The sequence below is a fragment of the Adiantum capillus-veneris genome, chromosome 3, assembly GCF_014529385.1.
Source record: "Adiantum capillus-veneris isolate H3 chromosome 3, ASM1452938v2, whole genome shotgun sequence".
NCBI classification, from domain to species: Eukaryota; Viridiplantae; Streptophyta; class Polypodiopsida; order Polypodiales; family Pteridaceae; genus Adiantum; species Adiantum capillus-veneris.
Window position 1 is genome coordinate 82,541,470 of NC_140933.1, and position 18,860 is coordinate 82,560,329.

General features: G+C 45.0%; 1 protein-coding gene across 1 annotated transcript in view; it reads right to left on the bottom strand.

Moving 5' to 3' along the window:
• The window catches only part of LOC147461195 (importin beta-like SAD2), a 111,346-nt gene that overhangs the window by 63,254 nt on the left and 29,232 nt on the right, over positions 1 to 18,860 (bottom strand). The window contains exons 4-11 of the mRNA XM_086508812.1: positions 10,392 to 10,550; positions 9,644 to 9,806; positions 9,297 to 9,481; positions 9,009 to 9,182; positions 8,782 to 8,927; positions 8,546 to 8,669; positions 7,650 to 7,830; positions 7,378 to 7,537 (exon numbers count right to left, since the gene is read on the bottom strand). Of these exons, the coding sequence (XP_086364938.1) occupies positions 7,378 to 7,537; positions 7,650 to 7,830; positions 8,546 to 8,669; positions 8,782 to 8,927; positions 9,009 to 9,182; positions 9,297 to 9,481; positions 9,644 to 9,806; positions 10,392 to 10,550 (1,292 nt within the window). The remainder of the gene's footprint in view (positions 1 to 7,377; positions 7,538 to 7,649; positions 7,831 to 8,545; positions 8,670 to 8,781; positions 8,928 to 9,008; positions 9,183 to 9,296; positions 9,482 to 9,643; positions 9,807 to 10,391; positions 10,551 to 18,860) is intronic.

Consider the following 18,860-nt stretch of genomic DNA (forward strand, 5'->3'; position numbering starts at 1 on the left):
GGGCTTTTTTGGCCCGACTCGAGCAAGATCTCTATCGGCTATTCATGAGTCAAGACTCGCGTGAGGCGTGGCGGCTCTTTCATGAGCAAGCCCCGAGGCAATCCATGCCTCACATCAATGGATATAGGTGGGAGACAGCCTACAGACAGAAGACACGCTCAGAGCACAGAGGACGGGGCTCGGGAGGAGTGGCAGTGTTAATTAGAGAGGATCTGCAGCCACTGATACATATAGCCCACAGGGACGAGCAGGCTAGGTACATGTGGGTGAGATTGAAAGCAGAGACAGGCAGATACCTCTATCTAGCTATTTGTTACTTTCCCCCGAGTACATCAGTTTATGCACCACCCAGAGGACAGTCCCATTTCTCTGTTTTGGATGATGACATATGGAAGTTCTCTAGGGACGGTGACATTATCATCCTCGGGGACTTCAATGCTAGGACTGCCCATCACCAGGCAATGTTTTATGATACTTCAGAGGAGATGCTAAGAGAGATAGATGTGGCAGAGACGGGCCTTTCCAGACTATCACACGATATGGAATATACTGAGTATGGGCGACACCTGATAGACATGGGCATTGCACATGGATTGGCCATCTTGAACAGCCTACAGAGATTTCCTGCTGCGGGAGGCTTTACACGCTTCCCACACGGACATGGAGCCAACACGATGGACTATGTCATGGCACAACCGAATCTCATCTCTAGTATCGAGGATCTCACAGTTGGGCCCAGACCGGTTGGGGTGGCGGTGGATCATGCTCTAGTGTCAATGACCATCTCCTTCCATTTCAGTGCAGCACACTGGCCACGAGTAGCAGCCCCTACTCGCTACACATTCACAAGGGAGACGGACTTTGTATACATGGACGGAATCTACAGACGCCTATGCATTGAGGACCCAGGGCGACCTCTGGAGGAGCTAACTACTATACTGACACAAACATTACATGAGGCAGCAGCTGAAGCATACCCACACACCCAGCCTGAGCAGAGCCGCCGATTTGGGAGCATGCCTCAGAACAGCTGGTACGATGAGGAGTGCCGCCAGACTAGAGCCAGACTTCAGAGGGAGGTGTTGTTGGGGGACGTCACTCACACAGTCACAGATGGACTTCCGACGCCTCGTGCGGCGGAAGAAGAGGGCTTTTTTGGCTAGACTCGAGCAAGATCTATATCAGCTATTCTTGAGTCAAGACTCGCGTAAGGCGTGGCGGCTCTTTCATGAGCAATCCCCCCCCCCCCCCCCCCCCCCCCGCTATTTCCTCCACAGAGACCTGGGGTCAGTACGCATCATCTTTGTACACAGTACCTAGACAGCCGCCCCTCCCCAACCCCCCCGACCCATGCCCACATACATGTGTCTTTTTCACTGCTGAGATGGTGAAGAAAGCCATTGACAGGATGACGACTGAGAGAGCATATGATCATGAGGGCCTAGTAGCTGAGCATTTCATGCACGCCAAAGACCTACTAGCAGAGCTTCTAGCAGTTATGTTTAACCATGCCCTGTGTGAGGGCCTACCGGACACTTGGAGCCTATCTACAATCGTACCTAACTTCAAATCAGGAGACCCCATGGAGCCTGGGAATTATCGCACTATTATGATTGGGCACACACTCGCACGCTTGTATGCATCCATTCTTGAGCAACAGCTGAGTAGATGGGGGAAGAGGGAAGGAATACGTGCAACTGGGCAGGCAGGATTCAGAAGGGGCTTCTCTACTCTTGACCATATCCTAACACTCAGGGCCATCATCGAGGAAGGCAGATCTCATGGGAGACAGATCTATTGTAGCTTGTGGACTTCCGCAAAGCTTTCGAGACGGTACCCAGAGCTAGACTGATGCGCAGATTACAGGAAATGGGAGTACCCACAGAACTCATTTGGGGGATCATGGCATTGTACAGATCAGTAGTAGGGCATGCACGCACCCTAGAGGGACTTTCTACACCGGTTTACTCCACTATTGGGGTGAAGCAGGGCTGCCCGCTCTCTCCCACTCTTTTCGGTATGTATGTCGATGAGATTTCTGACTACATTGACAGCGATGGGGATAAAGGTGCTCAGTTGGCAGGGACATGGATTCCACTTTTGTTATATGCTGATGACATAGTGTTGATCTTCGAATCCCCAAAGGGAATGCAACGTCAATTGGATGCTCTGCATACGTTTGCCCACGAAAGTGGTTTGTCTGTCAACCTGGGTAAAACCAAGGTTATGGTGTTTAATACCACCCCACAGTGGATCAGGAGGTCAGCACCTACACTCACATACGGCCAGGAGACTGTGGAGTACACAAACGCTTACACTTACCTTGGAGTGGTTTTTAGCGGACCTACATTCTCACTCAGAAGAGCAGCAGAAACCACACTTACTAGAGCCCACGCAGCATTGGGTAGATTGGAGAGGATGTGTTCGCAGGTTCAGTTTCAGGAGCCCCGGACGAAGCTATGGCTCTTTGACACCTTGGTGGCTTCAGCATTGCTCTATGGAACCGAGATATGGGGACCTTCACTCGATCACCACGGGAGGACGGGTCGCTCAGACGGATGGGGGAACCTCTCGTCTCTATGATCTCGCGGCTCATTAGAGCCAAGGCATCAGTACCACGGGCCATTATCCGAGAAGAGCTAGTGGCCCCCCCACTTGTGGTGGAGGCGCTCACCAGATCAATCTCCTTCATAAACCGCACATGGGCACTTCCTAGAGACAGATATGCTCGCATAGAACTTGAATCCTCTCGACGGTTAGCCATACAAGGAGATACAACATGCTGGTATGGGGAGATGACATCATGGTTTCAGGCACATGGGTTCAGCATAGACCGGCTGCCACCATTCCATTACTCATTGGATGCACCATCTCTCACCCTTACACAGTCAGAGATCACCAAGCTCATACGCCAAGACCTGACCCAGCTAGACACCAGAAGGACATGGATACAGCCAGCACAAGAATTGGGCACGAAGATGGCTTTTTACAAAGACCACCTTCTCCAGCTTACGGAAGATGGTTTTGTGGCGAGACCCAGATACATGGATACCCACTTGTCTCATGGGATACGATGTGCTATTGGCCAGTTACGCACATCTTCTCACCAGTTGCGGATTGAGACTGGGAGATACAGCGGACTACCAACAGAGAACATGACATGCCCCTTGTGTAACATGGAAACTGAGACAGAGCTACACTATACATGTCGCTGCCCCATCGAGGCCCCTTCCATTGCTTGTTCAGAGAAGGTTTTGGACCACTCTCAAGAGTCATGGGATACGAAGATCAAAGATGTCTGGGTTTGTTCTTGCTCGAGCTGCGCAGACACAGAGATAGCCTGATGAATGGCGAGGCTAGCCAGTCTCAAAGACGGATCACAGACTTCTTCAGAGCAGACACGGGACAGCCGCAAGAGCTACTCCCACAGCAGAGCTCCCCCTCGTCTCACACCAGAGGCACACTGATTGACCGAGCGATTGAACTGGGGAAATCTAGGCGCCCGCGACTGCGAAGAACTACACAGCATTGACGGAGGCTACGACAGAAAATTCGGAGCACGTTGGCCAGGCATGCACGACTCCCGGTCAGACTACTAACCATGGAGGAAAATGATGAGATTCGCCAACGACCGATGCTAGATCTCTTGTGATTCAGCTATCCCAACAAGCCGCCCATTTTTTGCTTAGTCTTTTGCTTGGTTCACATCGATCAACTTAGGACCCCATAGTATATATCTTTGTTTTGTACTGTTGTTAGGTTATTTTGTTACTCTGACTTTGTATTAGATCCACCACTTTGTAACTTTCGGGTCTCATATATCATTATGGCCTTTTGAAGACGTTAATATAACATTTCATTTCAACATTTCATCTCTCTCTCTCTCTCTCTCTCTCTCTCTCTCTCTCTCTCTCTCTCTCTCTCTCTCTCTCTCTCTCTCTCTCTCTCTCTCTCTCTCTCTCTCTCTCTCTCTCTCTCTCTCTCTCTCTCTCTCTCTCTCTCTCTCTCTCTCTCTCTCTCTCTCTCTCTCTCTCTCTCTCTCTCTCTCTCTCTCTCTCTCTCTCTCTCTCTCTCTCTCTCTCTCTCTCTCTCTCTCTCTCTCTCTCAGGCACCCTTGAGGTCTCTGACACAGGTAGAGATTAATAGACTCATCCGTCAGGATTCGATCCAGCTGGACACGAGAAGGACATGGATAGAGCCGTCACGAGAAGGACATGGATAGAGCAGTTACAAGAGTTGGGCACAAAGATGGCTTTCTATAGAGAGCATCTTCTCCACCTCACGGGGGATGGGTTTGTGATTCGACCTAGCTATATGGACATGCATCTTTCGCATGGTTTGCGTTGTGCCATTGGCCAGATACGCACGTCCTCACATGAGCTCGAGATTGAGATTGGCAGATTCAGAGGGACACCGGCAGATAACAGAATATGCCGCTTATGCCATCTAGAGCCAGAGACAGAAGTACATTACATATGTCATTGCACAGTATACTATGAGATACGAGGTCGTTTTCACTGTCTATTCAGAGAAGGTTTTGGGCCTCTATCTAGGGTCATGAGTTACGAGGATCAAAGATGTCTTGGGCTTTATCTACTTGAGTTACACAAGCATAGAGGAACCTTACTGAGGAGAGGTGAAGAGAGACATCCCCAGAGACAGATCACAGATTTCTTTACACTAGATACTGTACACCCAGAAGAACAGACAGAGGAACAACCAGCGACGGTGGAGAGGTCTACCCGCACTACTGGCATTCTCATAGACCGAGCATTGGAGCTAGGGAGATCTAGACGACCCCGAGGGAGGAGAGGAGCTACACAATTTCGAAGGAGGCTACGGCAAAGGATTCAAGCCATACTCTTTCGTCGTCCAGAGTGCAGATGAAGATGGATCTCTACTCCCCTCCCATATTGTCTTCACATTGTACTGCTTAGTTTAGGATCCCTCAGTATTTATATTTTGTTATCCTAGTTTAATTTATTTTGTTAATCTGACTTTGTATCAGATACACCGCATTGTAACTTTCTGGTCTCATAGGTCACTTTGGCCTTTTGAAGACGTTAATATAACATTTCATTTCATTTCATTTCTCTCTCTGCCTGGGTTTGTTTTTGCTCGAGCTTTGCAGACACAGAGAGAGCTTGATGAGAGGAAAGACCAGCCAGTCTCAGAGACAGATTACAGACTTCTTTAGAGCTGCCACTGGACACCCGGAGGAGTTACTACCACAGCAGAGCTCGTCGCTTTACACCAGAGGCATACTGATCGACCGAGCGACTGAGCTAGGGAGATCCAGACGCCCACGACTGCGGAGGACTACACAACATCGACAGAGGCTGCATCACAGGATCCAGGTTACTTTGGCTCGACATGCACGACGCCCGGTTAGACTACTGACCATGGAGGAGATTGATGAGATCCGCCAGCGACCAATGCTGGATCTCCTGTGATCTAGCTATCCCAGCTAGCTGTTTTAGCTGCTTAGTCCACACCCAACAGTCTAGGATTCCATAGTATTTTATTTTGTCATTTTGTCATCTTGTTACTTGTTACTCTGACTTTGTATCAGATCCACCACATTGTAACTTTCTGGTCTCATAGGTCACTTTGGCCTTTTGAAGACGTTAATATAACATTTCATTTCATTTCATCTCTCTCTGTTTTGGAAAAAGTCAAGGCTGTATATTACCGAGTACAATATAATCCCCAGCGGATGCCAAAATAGCCTATCACGTGAGGTGTACAAGCTGAATGTAAGGAGGAGAGCCACTATAGTGACAACTCAACTAAAACAATCTCATGGTGGTCGGTGTGACGAGTGGAGGAGAAACCACCGAGGAGGGGCATAATGCCACGTAATCTGGCCACCTGTAAGTGTGAAGAAGAGTGGGGATCGTGCCCAACGCCGAAGGAAGGCAAATCGGCTGCTCGAGATGCACATGAGGAAGAATCCCACTGCCAAATCAGGGTGTGAATGATGTCCAGCCAAATGGCAGTGAGGGTATCCTGAAGGAGCTGTGGAGCCGCACTTAGAATGTGGAGACAACGAGCTCTCCAAACATTCCATAGTGTAATACTAGTGATGACTCAAAAAACCTCATCACGTGTCTGAGAATCCCCCTGCCAAGCAATCTCTCTCTCTCTCTCTCTCTCTCTCTCTCTCTCTCTCTCTCTCTCTCTCTCTCTCTCTCTCTCTCTCTCTCTAGATTCTCTCTCCTCTCTACAGAGACTGCTGATTCCCTCTCTTAACCTGAATTTCTGATTTTCTCTACTGTAGATTTTCTCTCTCTAAAATCTGCTGATTCTTTCTCCTCTAGAAAAGTGCAGAATTTACTCTCTAAAAAGAGAAATTTTCATCTCTCTAACTGAATTTTCAAATCAGTTGAGGGTTGGCTTTAGAATAAGGGGAGGGTTGCTTTTTCTGGGCCCAAGCATTCCAAAAGGGGAATTTTGAAAGCACCCTCTGCCGGCTCTTTTCCACACAAATTGAGAACACTTCACCATGTGACTTGCTAGAGCACTTCCTCTTGGATTTCAGTCCCCCCCACAAATGGATCAAAAGAGAAGCAATTGAATAATGAAATAAACGACCAGCATTGAAAGTGGCGGTTTAGGGCAACAGACTGAAGCACAATGATCTTCTCTTTATCTCCCTTTACTCTCAGTATCGGTTCAGTTGTCCCAAGTTGCTTTTGGTGATAAATTGTCCTGTAGTTTTGCAGATTGTATTCATCTCTGTGTTTCCGTCAGGTCACTCGCCATATGTGATTACACCTCCTGGTATTATACATTCTCCCTCTATGTCGAATGATATTGGTAGTCCTACTCCCATATCTTCTATCACACATGCAAATCTCAAGATTCCTCTCTGATATTCTCACACACTACTTCAAAATTCTGGTTTATCGGTTTATACACTAGATGAGCAGGTATCTACTCATCATGTCACTTGTAGTTCATGGCAGATGAATTATGCTTTATCATCATACGTTTTTAAGCCAGGACCGCCAAGTTCTGTAGAAGAGGCTATGTCTCACTCTCATTAGCCTGAGTCCATGATAGTTGAAATGCCTTCTATTGATGACAATGATACTTGGGAGCCACACAGAAAAGCAGAGAAAAAAGAGACTGCAAATAAAACCACAATAAACCAAAAGCACAGCTCTTATGGACACACACAGCCTATGTGATGACTTCAATTGGAAATACATAATCGGAAATTGAAAATAAACAACAAAACTGTAAATGCAAAGCTGGTACAGTCACTCAGCAACTTTTGCGAACACTCTTACAAACACCTTAACCTTACCGTAATATAGCTCGAGAATATACATTGAAAGAAATTCGACCCAAGAAAGCTTGTTAAAGACAAACCTTTGCATGCTTCCACAAAGGAGCGAAGTGTGACAACAGAATCCACTCTAACTGGTAGCTCTGAATCTTTCAGTGCAGAAACAATACTGTGCATAGCTGAGCTAAAATGTCTTTGATCGGTAAAAGAAATATTTGCATATTGACCTGAAACCCATGCTGCCTGCAGACCTAGGCAGATATTAATGATTGGATCTAATCACTAAAGAAAAAATAAATGCTGTTCACCGAATTCTGTCGCAAGAAAACTTAAGATTTTCACAAAGAGCACGTACTTTTGCCCTAAGATGGCCCACAGGACTATTGAATTCTGGAAAAACATGTTGCACAAGCATCTGTTCCAACTGAGACTTGTAGGGTTCTGTTTGTTTCAGCTTATCACTGAGTGCACCAACTGCTAATAAGCCACCATCTTTTTGCCTGTACAATTTCTGACCAGGTGGAGCTTCATCATACCTATGAACACAAGTTTAATGTAAAACGTCTGTGAGCCCCATGCTTGTTGAAAACAGAAATCACCTATGCACTAAGCATAGGCACTAATCGAGATACTTTGGATACTTCAAGTGACCAAATAAAAGTACCATGGATGCTAACATCAGAAAAATGACAAGTAGCACCTCAGAAATACTCTGAGATTGATTTTGAAGGAGTAGCGCTTATCCTACAGCTGGGAGCCATGCCCTCTCAGAGTATTAAAGGAAGCTTTGCTAATCCTCCTTATATTTAGAAATCTTTATTCTTAGTACAAAACCTAGCACAAAGCTTCCAACAAAGCTTATTGAATCAGTGTAGACATTAGCCGTTTCAAAGCATCTCTTTCCGTAACCATGTTCCCAGGGCCTTCAGGATAATAAACAGGACTACAATGAGACGCTGGTACCCACAGTCTCCCAAGAAACCACTTATTATGTTATACACCTGCAACCACTACCTGTATATTTGCTGAATCTGGTTAGACACGTGAAATACCCCCTTGAGACTTGTTCCCATAAAATCACAAACTCAGGACCTTAATGAAAAAGTGATCGGAAATTAAAAACACATAAACCATTAGCATGGCAATTGAAAGGTTTCAAATTTCAGTTAACACAAAAACTCTAAAACCCACTCCTGCACCAACAGGCACAAAATGCAAAGCATTACAGAACCACTAGCAAAGAGGACTTGCCTTCTGAAAATTTCTACTATGAATGCTAAGAACTTTTGCAAGTTCTCCTTTCCCCTCTTTCTAACAAGCTCTGATATAAAATTTATGGCAGCTGTGCGTGGACTGTACATATCCTCGATAATGTCTGCAAGTTGCACCCAAAACCAAGAATGTTAGAAGATGGGATATCGTGACGAATGTTAGAATGAGCGATTACTTCAGTCTTGTACGCAATTAGCCCATCTTAAAATTCTTACCATAACCTTTTCTGACATATTCATGGGGGTCCTCATGCCACAATCTATCATCCATGTCATTGAAGCACATAAGTGGAAAGATAATTTCGAAAAGAACAATGTCAAGTCGGGGTTTCAGAAGCTGGTATGTTGTTGACTTGGAAATGCTGACATGCCAAGAAAAATTTACAATCATGGTGATTCAGATGAATTTTCATAAAGGCAATCACTTCACTTGAAAGCCTTACCTGGTGCTCAAGTATTGAAGCACAAGGTTGATAACCCTATCCGGTAAATAACCACCCTGCTGTATCACGCCTAACAATGTTAGATGAGACTCCAAAAACTTTCCAGCAAACTGACTCTGAAACAGTTGCGCAAAGGCACGGTTCTCAGGTTTGGCATTCTTGGGGTCTCCAAATCTGCACATATACCTACAGTCAGAATGGAGAATGCCACACACATTTCTAAAAGCAATAAAGAAGGCCAGGCAGTTAAGGAAACATGGAGACATCAAACAGAACTACATTGACGACCTGTTGAAGAGTCGATTCATGATATGTACTGTCCACTTCTTAACTTTCCACCATCCCCAAGCTTTTCGTTGCTCAGGATCAACTGGCTGACCTTCTTGAGGAACTGGCCTTTCAAGAAGATTATGGAAACAGGCCATCCAAGCAGTAAAGACTTGTGTATCATGGAGCTGTCTCGGAATCTCTAACTAGCATACAACAATCCCATAAGTTAATCGATAAAACTTAACTTCAAGCAAGGGAAGTTCTCGAAAAATAACATCAACAACCAAGTAAATGAAAAATGTTCCAAAGACCATATCCATAAGAAATGCCTAAAAGGGAAATATTGATTTGCAAGCCACACTTACATACGTCGAAGACCAAAAGATCTTGCATATGAGCTTCACAAGATCTGCAACCTCGATAGGTGGATTGGCCATAGAAAGAAGGTATTTAAAAATTTCAAGCAAGGTAGGAAAGGTCGTGTCAATAATCTGATAAACTGGAGTTCGTTCATCATCATCCTTGAATCTGCAACACAATCCAGCTCACAATTAGAACCTATGAGTCATACAACCCAAAAAGCCATCAAGAGTAAAGTTGCTCATACACCGGTAAGAAAAACTCGCAATTTTTCTTTTTCTCTATAACAAGACCTAGAAGCAACATGAAAAAACAGAGGAAACGAAAGGCCTGAACGAGTTACTTTAGGAGATTCTAGCAGGGGTAGCCTTAAAAATGAACGTAAAAGACAATCCTCTATATATACAGCATATCTTTTCATGCTGTGTAAGCTTAAATCACCATCAATTTTCCTCATATCAGAGCCAACATCAAACGACGATGACAACTCTCTTCAAGGAAGAGATTTTACAAGCTACCAGAGCACCTTTGTCCTGGGTTCAAAACATGCACACCCAGTCATCACAGTCTATCAGAATCCAGACATACGTATTGTGTTGTCTTCCAGAGACAATCGCAAGAGCCTCAATAACGTATTAAGAATTATCACACCATAAAATGCTTAAAACAAAAATTACAATCAACAATAAATTGCTGAAACAATATTTGGTTAAACTAAATACTCACAGAAGTTTTTTTCGTAATGCTACTTACTCATATTTCCTTGTGAGAATCCTCAATGCGAAAAGCGCACCATAAACACGTTGTTGATCTTGCGCTCTAAGATTTGCATTGATACTCGAAAGAAGTGAGGGCCAACGCTCTGAGTAGTCACAATGGATAAGAGTTTTCAGCGCATCTCCAAGCTGGACCCTGAACAGAGCACATCAAATGAACAACATTGCAATACACAGATATAACCCATAGTAACATATACATAACAATACATCATGAATGACTCCACCCCTCCCCTTTTCCCTCATCTTCACACCCCCCAAAAAAAGAAAACGTTTCTCCTGCATTAAGTTACCGATTATAAATAGAGATGAATTTGTACTATTTTGATGATGCCTTGGCCCTTGGTAATGTATCTTGTGTAATAGCTGCCCGTTCTTGCTTCTCTTATTTTGGCTAATTCTGATGATCAGTTCTTTAATTGGAGTGGTGTGAGCTCTTCCGCTACTATCTCTATAATGTGATCATCATTTGCTTCATCCTGTCCACCTTTCTCCTACCTATTGAGGAGGCATTCTACTCTGATGTATTTTTGCAAATTTTAGCTTTTCCTTTCTCTTCTTAGGTGCTGTTGAAACTTCCTTAATTACACACTTGATCTTTGAGACTAACTCTGATCCTGTATTAGCAGCTGTAAAGCCGGTTCGTACGTGATAGCAAATGTCTCTCTTGTAAGAAGCATGGAACACTCGTAAAACGACAGCTCACTCTAATGCTGAGCATTTTGACTTATTTTCATTTTGTTTGTTTTAGTGTTAATCATGGCACTGTCAAAGGTGCAGCGGAAAAGGGTCAATCGGGTGATGATCACGTCTGCAGCCGCAAGCAAACCTCCTCTCAAGACAAGGCAGCCAATGGATCTCAATAGATCTCCTCATACACAAGCTCCTAGTGTGAACCGCCCACCGTGCAAGCACGGCAACAACCTGCAGGCAATCACGCATCGTGTAGGGTGTCTACACGATAAGGAGAGGGAGAGCTAGAGAGAGGGAGAGATCGTAGGCCAAAAACACCACACAGCAAGAGAGAGAGAGAGAGAGAGAGAGTGATTGAAAAACGCTAGGAGAGAGTGTGCGCCCAAACGGTGGAAGTCTACACTAAACAATGTGCAAAAAGTACAAGGAGGGGGCCCTACCTACTCAAAAACCCCACGATTATAATAAATAGCCTAAATCTGCTAATAAATATGTAAACTCATTAAACGTGACCTGGGACACATTTAGTAGCGGAACTGCAGAACATTGGAGACACTGACCCGGGTAACCATAGGAACATGGGTCCCGCCTCATGCTAGCCTACCAGGTGGGCAACACACTGAAGTGCATCACCACGAAAAGGTACATCTACCTCATATACGGCCGGGCGCAGCCACAAAACAGCCCTCACTCCCTAATCTGCTCTTGGGAGATATTGGAGCCACCATCGGACAAAGTCTGAACTCTAACAGGCACCCCAAAATGGAACATGTACAATTGGTGATGTTATAGGCTTGGACACGCCAAGCGAGAAATCAATAGCAACACACGAACAGAAACTGCAAAATTACTAAACTTAGAAAGAGAGAGAGAGAGAGAGAGAGAGAAGAGGAGTCAACACGACACGACAAAGTTCTAGGCCAAGACGCGCTTGCCCCAAAGACTGGCATTTCTTTCAGTATTTCTTTATCATAACTCTTCGCAAACTACAACTCCTGAGGGTCCAACTCTCTCCGAGACTCTGCGTACAGATGCCTGCAAAAGAGTGGCCCCGAGGGCACTTATAAACTTGCAAGGGTTGCACAAAAGCAGAGTCCCAAAGCACTTGATCCAAAAGCATCTCCTCAAAAACTCAACACAAAGGCTGCCAAAAAGCCGAAAGCATGAAACGCAGAAATTTGTAAAGCCTTCCACGTCAGCATTGCAACGCAAATTACGAAAAGCCGTACAACTTTGCCACGTCAACGGTCAACGCAAATTACTGCAGCAAGAGTTCAATCTTTTCAATTTTAGCGTTTAGGCCCCTCGGCCAATGCTCCATAAGTTGGTTAGTGTCACGTGACACATCCAACCCTATGTGTCCGTGGACAAGCAACAGCATGATCAGGGTTTAGTCAGTCCAGTCAATCTAGATAGAAGTGATCTGGCACTTTTGTGAGTCTATTCGTAGACAGTGCATGCGCAGTCACTTAGTATAGATGCATATCCTTTGGTTGCACACAGCATGATCATCAGTATTCCCTTCAGAATCCATCAGATTCAGTCAGGGGAATTTTCCAGTGCATTTAGCCTATTTTCCCTATTTTGGTATTTTTCACTTATTAATTTTAAGTGACTTTCCAACAAAAGTAGGTAGGGCAATTTTGCTAAGAAAATATATAAGCAAACCCAAGTTAGCACTAAATGGAAGAAGAGGCAGCAGGAGCTCCCCGCACAACAGGCATCTCTCAGCCAGAACCCGTAGTAACCCCCCAACCTTGGCGCTACGTCTCCCTGCAGCTAGCGTTTTTGGTCTCCAGCAGTACCTCTCCAAGCTCTGGCGTTTTCAGCATTGCATGTGTCGCCACAGTCCCAGATTTGCCTAGCGTTTTCATTAACGATCCAGATCTGCCAGCGTTTGTGATTTTCAGCCTTGACAGTAGCCCAGACTCCTAGTGTTTTCAGCCCTAGCGACCACCTTCAGATCAGCGTTTTTTCCAGCAGTAAGACAGCGTTTTTGCAGCAGATTTTCAGCATCAAGTACGGCGGTCAAATCAGCCCTCAGTACTTGCAGATATCCCCATTCCCAGCCTCTCAGAAACGCAGCCAAAACAGTCATTTTCAGCCACCGAAAACAGTCCTAGATTTCAGCCCCTAGCGTTTTTGGACAGCAGTAGCAAGACCGCAGATTTCAGCCCTAAGGTCGTCGTCGTCGTCCCCGTCGTCGTCATCGACTTAGTCTGAAACCCGCCCATGGGGCGGTAGGCGCTGGCTTTCACCCGAAATTCTTTACTTTAGACATACACACAGAGCACTTTGCAAAGAGAACCTGCGACGGGAATTAACACTTGAATATGCACCCGGCTCGGAAGCTAGAATGCTCCAAGCAGACGACGACAACCTGTAGCCCCAAAATTGGCACCCCTTTCCGTATTTCTTTATACTTTGAGAGGGTAAATTTACAAAGTAGAGTCCTGGGAATCCTTTGTCTATATCCAACTAGATACCACTTGATTTGGCCAAATTACGACAACATAACAGCCCCAAAACTTGCACGAAACCAATTCCCCTGCTGGAACTCACTTCCACTGGCATAAACCCTCTGATTCCTGCCCAAAAACAGTAAATTCAGCACGCTGTATTTACTAGTTTTTGCCCTATTTTCAGCCCCAACAGTCCCATAACTGTCCTCTGCCAATGGGGCACTATTCCCAATGGTTCTGGCGTTCGTATGGCTGAAAAACAGTCAATTTACAGCGCATCCACAGCGCTGAAAACGCACCTGTACGATGAGGTTATGACCCTCACCGATGCTTGCTTTGGAGTAGCAGTTAGCTACCCATGTTCCTGCTCAAGGAGGCTCTTGCCTCAGCACAAAACCATGTACCCACACAGCTGTACATCAGTCAAATGAAGAGCCCTCTTGTGGGGCATCACATAATTGCACGTAGGGGGGAGAGAGAGCAGTGTGTAGCGTGCAGGACATCACTCCTAGCACCACATTGTACATGAGAGGGAAAGAAAGCACTCCATAGCTCTTATCCTGTGTGACAGGTTCTCAATGAAGCATTCCCCCAGCATAAATTGAGCGCCCCCTCTGTTGCCCTTGACATCTAATGCATATGTGAACAAATAGATGCAAAAAGGGGAAGATTTCCATGGCTGCCAAAACCTGCATATCGCTGAAAACGCAGCAAAACAGCCCTGTAAACACGCATTGATGCCTTCCAATGCTGAAAATGAGCTCCTTGGACCTAGGCAAAGTCATGGGAAGCTCAAAAATGGCGAGAAATGGCTGAAAATCAGAGTTATCAGCCTCCAAAACTGCTGCAAGAAGTCAATTACGAGTTCTCTTCTCCCAAACTTGGTAAATTGGCCAAAAAGTGCCACTTGGCACTCATACATGCAATTTCTCCGCATTGGGCTTCCTGCTTAAAAATCTCTCAACTGGTGCATGAGTTGACTTTGCAACAGAGTAATAAAATGTTCCCATGGTCATACCGAAGGTAATGGCGCGAACAGATTTCACGACCCAAAATAGCAGTTCCCTAATTTTTAGAAGATGCTTCTGTTGGGCTCCCACTGGTCATCTGACGATCTATCGTCATTGGGACTGCATCCAAAAGTGCAATGTGGCCCAACTTTTAAATACTTTCTGTTGGTGATCCCACCTTGACTTTATGCCTTTATTGAGTTCACTTCCTAGTATCCACCAACTTGCTAAGTGCGACGGGGAGACCTACATGACCTTGAACTAAGCCTAGACATCCTTTTACTTTACGAATTCCAGTGCCGACCAACTTCCCCTCTGCGGGTGAAACTACCGTTCACATTGGCCATACAATGTCTGACCATTTGCAACTTCAAAAAGAGGGTCTCAAAAATAAAACAAAAATCATTGGAAAGAAACCAACAACTAAGGTTAGCAATTGCCACGTCCTCGTGACATAGTCCCAAGTTAGATCAGTCCATTGCATTTGCATCGTACCACTTTGTGCAATCATAAGTAGACCACTCTCGCCGACGAGAGTGGGGCCTTCGGAGGAGGGTTTTACAACGTCTTTGGTGTCGTATCTCTGTTCTCTCTATCTCTCAGTCTCATACACTTGCACCACAATGTTCATTCACTTTGGTTGTGATCATAGCACTTTCCATTAAGAACGGAAGGCTCTCCCTTCCATAAGAACTAAAAGGAACCTTGAGCACAGTTCGAAGCACTCATCTTGAGCAGAGCGCAAACAATCATTCCGCTGCACCTAACATTAGTATCAGAGCTTTGGCAGTGTTCTGTATCACTCAAGGAAAGAATCACAAGAATTTTATTTTTGCTTGTTGAGGTGGCACGAACCCAAGTTCGCTTGGGCGTGTCGATTCCTAATCGTGTTTTTGAAGAGTAACGGGAATCCCAAGAAAGAAGGGCTTGTCCAGCCTCCCCTTGTGTCTCTTTTCACTCATTGAGAGCGGACCGTGCAATTAGCGGCCAGCTAATCGACGTGAGGTGGGAAAAAGCAACCTTGGTGTGAGCGCAAGGCCGCCAAGGGGTGCGCCCGCGGAAAAGAGTAGAACTCGGGTGAAGAGAAGATCCTTCTCAAACGCAGTTTGCGAGCGAAAGAAAACCTCAAGAACGTCAAGACCCTCAAGAACCCAAGAACCCAAGTTCCTCGTGAACTTAAGAACCCAAGACCACAAGAACCCACAACTTCAAAATGGTCATCACTCGAAGCGGAATGGATACTTCGCTTGGAGGTGATGAGCATGACAGAGGCGAAGAAGAATTTTCCCCACCAGGAGGTTTTTCCGACCCTCCCCTTTCCACATCTACGTCAAGGATTGCACTAACTCCTATGGAGGCTTTGGAGCAATTGTTTTCGAAACAGAATTTTGAACGCGAAGCAAGAAATGCAAAAAGAATGGCAGAAATGAAAAGCAGACACGCAGAAGACAAAGCAGAAAGAGAAGCCGAAAGAAAGGCAAGACAAGAACGACGCGACCGACACATGCAAGAGTTCTTGCGACTCTTGTCTCAAGTGCCGGCACACATGCAAGAGATTCAGGAGTCGGAGACTCTCACAATCTCTTCTTCTCCAAAGCATGATACACAAGATTTGCATGATTGTGAACAGCATGATGATTTGCATGATAATGATTTGATTAACAATGATCAACATGATGATTTGGATGCCAATGACAAGCATGATGATTTGCATGATCAAGATGGGATTTCGCACAAGTATGATGAGGTGCATGAAGAAGATGTGATTGTTCACAAGGATGATGTGTTAGTTGATGCTTTTTCTAGCGAAGCTAACCTCGTTGCAGATTCGCTCAATCACCTTTTTTTGCTATTTTTCACTTATTATTTTTAAGTGACTTTCCAACAAAAGTAGGTAGGGCAATTTTGCTAAGAAAATATATCAGCAAACCCAAGTTAGCACTAAATGGCAGAAGAGGCAACAGGAGCTCCCCGCTCAAAGGCATCTTCTCAGCAAGAACCCGCAATAACCCCCCAACCTTGGCGCTATCTCTCCCTGCAACTAGCGTTTTTGGTCTCCAGCAATACCTCTCCAAGCTCTGGCGTTTTCAGTATTGCATGTGTCGCCACAGTCCCAGATTTGCCTAGCGTTTTCATTAACGATCCAAATCTGCCAGCGTTTGTGATTTTCAGCCTTGACAGCAGCCCAGACTCCTAGCCTTTTCAGCCCTAGCGACCACCTTCAGATCAGCGTTTTTTCCAGCAGTAAGACAGCGTTTTTGCAGCAGATTTCCAGCATCAAGTACAGCAGTCAAATCAGCCCTAAGTACTTGCAGATACCCCCATTTCCAGCCTCTCAGAAACGCAGCCAAAACAGTCATTTTCAGCCACCGAAAACAGTCCCAGATTTCAGGCCCTAGCGTTTTTGGACAGCAGTAGCAAGACCGCAGATTTCAGCCCTAAGGTCGTCATCGTCGTCCCCGTCGTTGGCATCGGCATAGTCCCAAGTTGCATCAGTCCATTGTATCCGCATTGTACCACTTTGTAATCATAAGTAGACCACTCTCGCCGACAAGAGTGGGGCCTTTGAAGGAGGGTTTTACAACGTCTCTAGTGTCGTATCTCTCTTCTCTCTGTCTCTCAGTCTCATACACTTGCACGCACAGTGTCCATTCACTTTGTTTGTGATCATAGCACTTTCCATTAAGAACGGAAGGCTCTCCCTTCCATAAGAACTAAAAGGAACCTTGAGCACAGTTCGGAGCACTCATTTTGAGCAAAGCGCAAACATTCATTCTGCAGCACCTAGAATTTAGAGTTAGGTTTTTTTTTTTAAAGTCAACTCCTAGCTTAGGTCCTTCGGCCACACTTTTTGGGTTCAGTTCCTCTTGTCCACCTTGCCATTTCTCTTCCAATTGGACATGTCAAGTCATCACTTCGTGACATTCCCCCCTCTTGAAAGAATTATAATCGCCCTCGATTACGCTTGATAAAACAATCGAAGGACAGAAACTTTCTTCAATAGACACTGACTCTATGCACCCAACTCCGCCAATCCAACACTTTTGCACGGACATCAATCACTGATCAATCACATTTTTGTCCAGTGTCTCATATACAAATCATGATCATTGTAACCTATTTAGCAATCTCAGCTAGACCGCGTTGATCTTTTCAAGGATGTCTTGATCTACTAAATCTTGTTACTATCAAATCATATCCTTTCTTTTCACATTTCAATCGAGCAAACCATGAGTATGACCATCCCCACAAGACAGTATATCCACATAGCATGTAATTCACAAATTCAAACACTTAGTTCTTATTAAACACCATGTTTCAATCATTCAATCTAGCCATCTCATTCCGTCCAGAACTCTTGATGCACCTAGATCATTGTGCAGCCATATCAAACTTCCGGAACTCTTGATGCACTCACAATAGTATCCAGTCATCTCATCTAGATAGACATCTCGATGCACTAGAATCACATTCAGTTCACATTCACTTAGCTATCACATGCAAATCTCGTTGATCTCTAACAAATGTCTAGATGCACTAAGTTCAAACCATTCATCAGACAAAATACTGCAAACATTTCATCTTTCTCTACATGTCTCTAACAATACACACATGAAAGAGAACATGTCTTCAGTTCAATCAAGGAAACTTCCAATTCAATGTATATTTGTTCATAAAGTCATTCTAGAAAATACTGTCAGCCTATCAGTATCCCTAAAATCTCAAAGAAATTCAGATTCAACATGTTGATTCATTGGTAACTTTTGGCATAGACACTGCTAATAATCAAAAAAGCATCAAGATATAGCTCTCTCGGAAGAGAATTTGCAACGTTCTCCTCCTCCATCCACTTTTCATCGAGGGCCATAACATACCCTTGACCAAATTATCCGATGGACCTAGCTCACCTTTCCATTCTTTTCTTGTGCCATGTGACCCATTCGTTGGTAGCTCCACTGGCCTCCCCTATCTACTGGCTCTCAATCAGAATCGTCGGAATTCTTTGACGAACCATCGACTAATTCCCTTGCTTCATCAAAATCCTCGGATGCACTATCATAAGATTCCCTTCCTTCTCCGGACTTATCTAATGAACTTGCACACCCTCAGATGCACTATCATCAAGTGGTTGTCGAATCAACACAGATTGTAGAGTCATTCATATCCTAAGCAAGCATCGCATAAAGGAGACAAATCCAAGAGTGCATCTGTAAAAAATGAAACGGATCGTCGTGCGCCAAAGGCCATCACTGTTCATAGACCCAAAACAAGGAGAGGCAC